The 3,072-nt window shown below is 26.8% G+C and overlaps 1 protein-coding gene across 1 annotated transcript in view; it reads left to right on the forward strand.

Moving 5' to 3' along the window:
* Window positions 1-1,356, forward strand: part of LOC109861123 (protein PFC0760c-like) — an 8,330-nt gene extending 6,974 nt beyond the window's left edge. Inside the window, exons 8-10 of the mRNA XM_020440640.1 lie at window positions 306-463; window positions 867-1,055; window positions 1,241-1,356. Of these exons, the coding sequence (XP_020296229.1) occupies window positions 306-463; window positions 867-1,055; window positions 1,241-1,356 (463 nt within the window). The remainder of the gene's footprint in view (window positions 1-305; window positions 464-866; window positions 1,056-1,240) is intronic.
* The last annotated feature ends 1,716 nt before the right edge of the window (window positions 1,357-3,072 follow it).

Consider the following 3,072-nt stretch of genomic DNA (forward strand, 5'->3'; position numbering starts at 1 on the left):
AATCTGGTGTCGAATCGTACGGTGTCGAATAATTTGGTGTCGAATAAATCTGTGTCCAATAATTTGGTGTCGAATCGATCGGTGTCAAATCGTACTGTGGTCAAACGGAACACGCCCATTTGAGAGCATGTGTGTTAATGCGAAAATATTCTATACTTTCTGGTGCAAAAATACCAACTTTGTTACGAGGTACAATGTTACGGAAACATATTGCTACAATATGCATTTCATTAGATATGCCTGAACATGAGTAAATGATCTAGCGGATTTCATGGGCCATCATGAAAAGATAAATCGCATTATAGACAGTCGGTCATAACAAAAGATTTAGCTATATCACGTTTACTCAAATACGCACAAGGAGAAGATACAAGCGATACAGAAGAAAGCGACAAATTTGATGAGGATGAAGATAAAAATAAATATAATCCAGTTAATGATAGTAATACAGATTTAAATTTAGGTATTTCTGATACTTCATTACGTTTGAATAATTGATATTTCATCATATTTGAATAATTTCTATAGTACATAGTACACATATTACTATTTACTATTAGTCCTTACAATAATAAATATATACAGCGATATACACTTTAGATAAATATTGTTTGACAAAATAGGTATTATTTGAAAAAGATATTATTGATGATAGATATAATATTAGGAAATTTACTTATAAAGAACGAAAACTTATATTCTTGTTTTCATGCAAAAGAATACTTCCTTCAAGTTTCCACGGTTACTTTACATGTTTTTAATTATAATTCAAACAATGTTTTTCATGTTATTTAATAATTATCTCAAACGGCATTCATGTCGGAATATATTCTATATAAACATATTGTGAATTGTCATTGTTTTAGGAAAACATTTAGCTTTGAAGGGAAAAATTAATTATAATAGTAAAACTGTTCAATCAGAGGATGAATGTAATACTGAATTAGATTTAAATATTTCTAATGTTTTATTATCAAAAAAGATAAAGCAATCTGAATGGATGTCTGATGAAAAGAATGACATGAATAGTGATACAAAGAAGAAAAAAAAGAAAAGTAAGTTTAAATAACTGTAGAATTACTGTTGCTTTTTATTAAAAATAATAACATTTTACAATAAAAGTACTACATTAATTTTATTCTTATTTGAGTATCTCCATTTGCTCCTACACGGAAAAGTACTCATAAAGTCAGATGGACAGATAATGAACGCAGAACCGTTTTATCTTTATTTCACACAGCCATACAAACTAAAAAATTGCCATCTTTTCGTGAAATTAACGAAATAAAAACAAAATATCCTGTATTAAAAGCTCGTACAAGTGCTCAGATAAAACTTGGTTACATAATCAAATAAGAAAACAATAATTCCTTTAAATTATTATCTTTCAAATATCTTGTCGTTAAAATTGTCATTAAAATTGTCGTTAAAATTGTCGTTATTATCTTCAAAATGTATCTTGCTCTTGTATATTTTTTTCTGTTAGTGTTGTTTTGTGTAAGAAAGGATATCTTATTACTGTTTGGAGTGTGTTTTTTAAATGTTAGAAAATTACATACTCTCCGACTGTTTTCTAATTATCTCACATGAAAAAATGTTTTTTACTTAAAAAAAAAAGTGTTTAAGAATGTGCACCAGCAATAACTGCCCGAGAAAAAATGGATTAAATCTAAGTAGATGTAATTTACATCTAAAAGATCTCCTTAGATAAAAAAAATGGAAAAAAAGAAGGTCATTAGATCCAAATAAATCTAAGTAGATGTAAATAGATCTATGCAAAATTTGCACTTTATTTATCGTTAGACCTACTTAGATCTACCATATTAGATCTGCTTCAATCTGCTTCAATTTGCTTAAATCAAAATAAATCTATTTAGATTTACGTAGATCCTCTTTAGTAAATCTGCGCTGATCTACTTAGATCTGTGCAGAATTATTTAGATCTGCGTAAATCTATTATAAGAAAATTTTGTGCGTTTCACTGTATATCTACTTAGATCTATGTAAATCCGCGTAGATCTACAGAGATTCATAACGATTAATTATACTTACATAAAGTTACGCAAATCTGTGTAATTGTATTCTTAGTAATTCATTCACTCAAATTGAAATAAATCTACATAGATTAAAGTATATATATACATATAATATGGAATACTTGTAGTTTTTTTAAGTTTTTATAATTAATAAAAATTAATAGGATTTAAAAATAAATATAAAATGTATAGGAAAAATCTCATTTTATTTGATTTTGTTTCCATTATTTCTTAATATATACAACAACGCAGAATTTTTTTATTATACACTTGCTATAGTTTTTACATTACTTACATAATTTTCTTGAATTTATATGGACGTTTACAGACATAATCGCCAATTCTTATAAAATGAGTTATAAATGTAATGTTCTCTGCTTTTACTAAAATAAATTTATCTTTTTCTTTAATAGGTATTATATGCTTCACTACAGTATTTGTTTTTTGGTAAATAAACATTTTGTATGCTCAACATTAAAGCATTGCAGAACAAAAGATACATTATTTTCGAACTTCAAGAAGTATCGGATAATACCATATACTGTAGTATCGCTAATATTTATTTGAACCGTATAACTATTAGTTTTTGTTACTTTGTAAATTTCTGAAGTATATATTTTGTTATTTAATTTAGCTCGACTATAAAATGTTATACATATTTTCAAAACACAAAGATAATGATTCAATTAATCTAGTTTCTGCATCGCTTTTACTTTACACTTTTTCTACTACATTAAGAAGTTAATACTTCTCCGATACTTGACAAGTATTGAAAGTATTCTTATCATATTTATATTGTATACTCAAATTTTGTACAGCTTGAGCTCTTCTTAAATTATTAATCATTTCTTGACTTAAGTGTTTGGTACCATAAACACAATTAGCAATAAAATTATTATAATTTTCAGATAAAAATGCGAAAGTAGCTCACAGAGGATGTGAGCTACTTTCGCATTTTACTTCCCCATTTTTTAACAGATAATACTAACAAGGAGAGGTCGCGGTTGACTACCCACCGATTTTAATTTCCTTTTAA

This window comes from Pseudomyrmex gracilis, unplaced genomic scaffold, assembly GCF_002006095.1.
Source record: "Pseudomyrmex gracilis isolate BER0280 unplaced genomic scaffold, ASM200609v1 scaffold_590, whole genome shotgun sequence".
NCBI classification, from domain to species: domain Eukaryota; kingdom Metazoa; phylum Arthropoda; class Insecta; order Hymenoptera; family Formicidae; genus Pseudomyrmex; species Pseudomyrmex gracilis.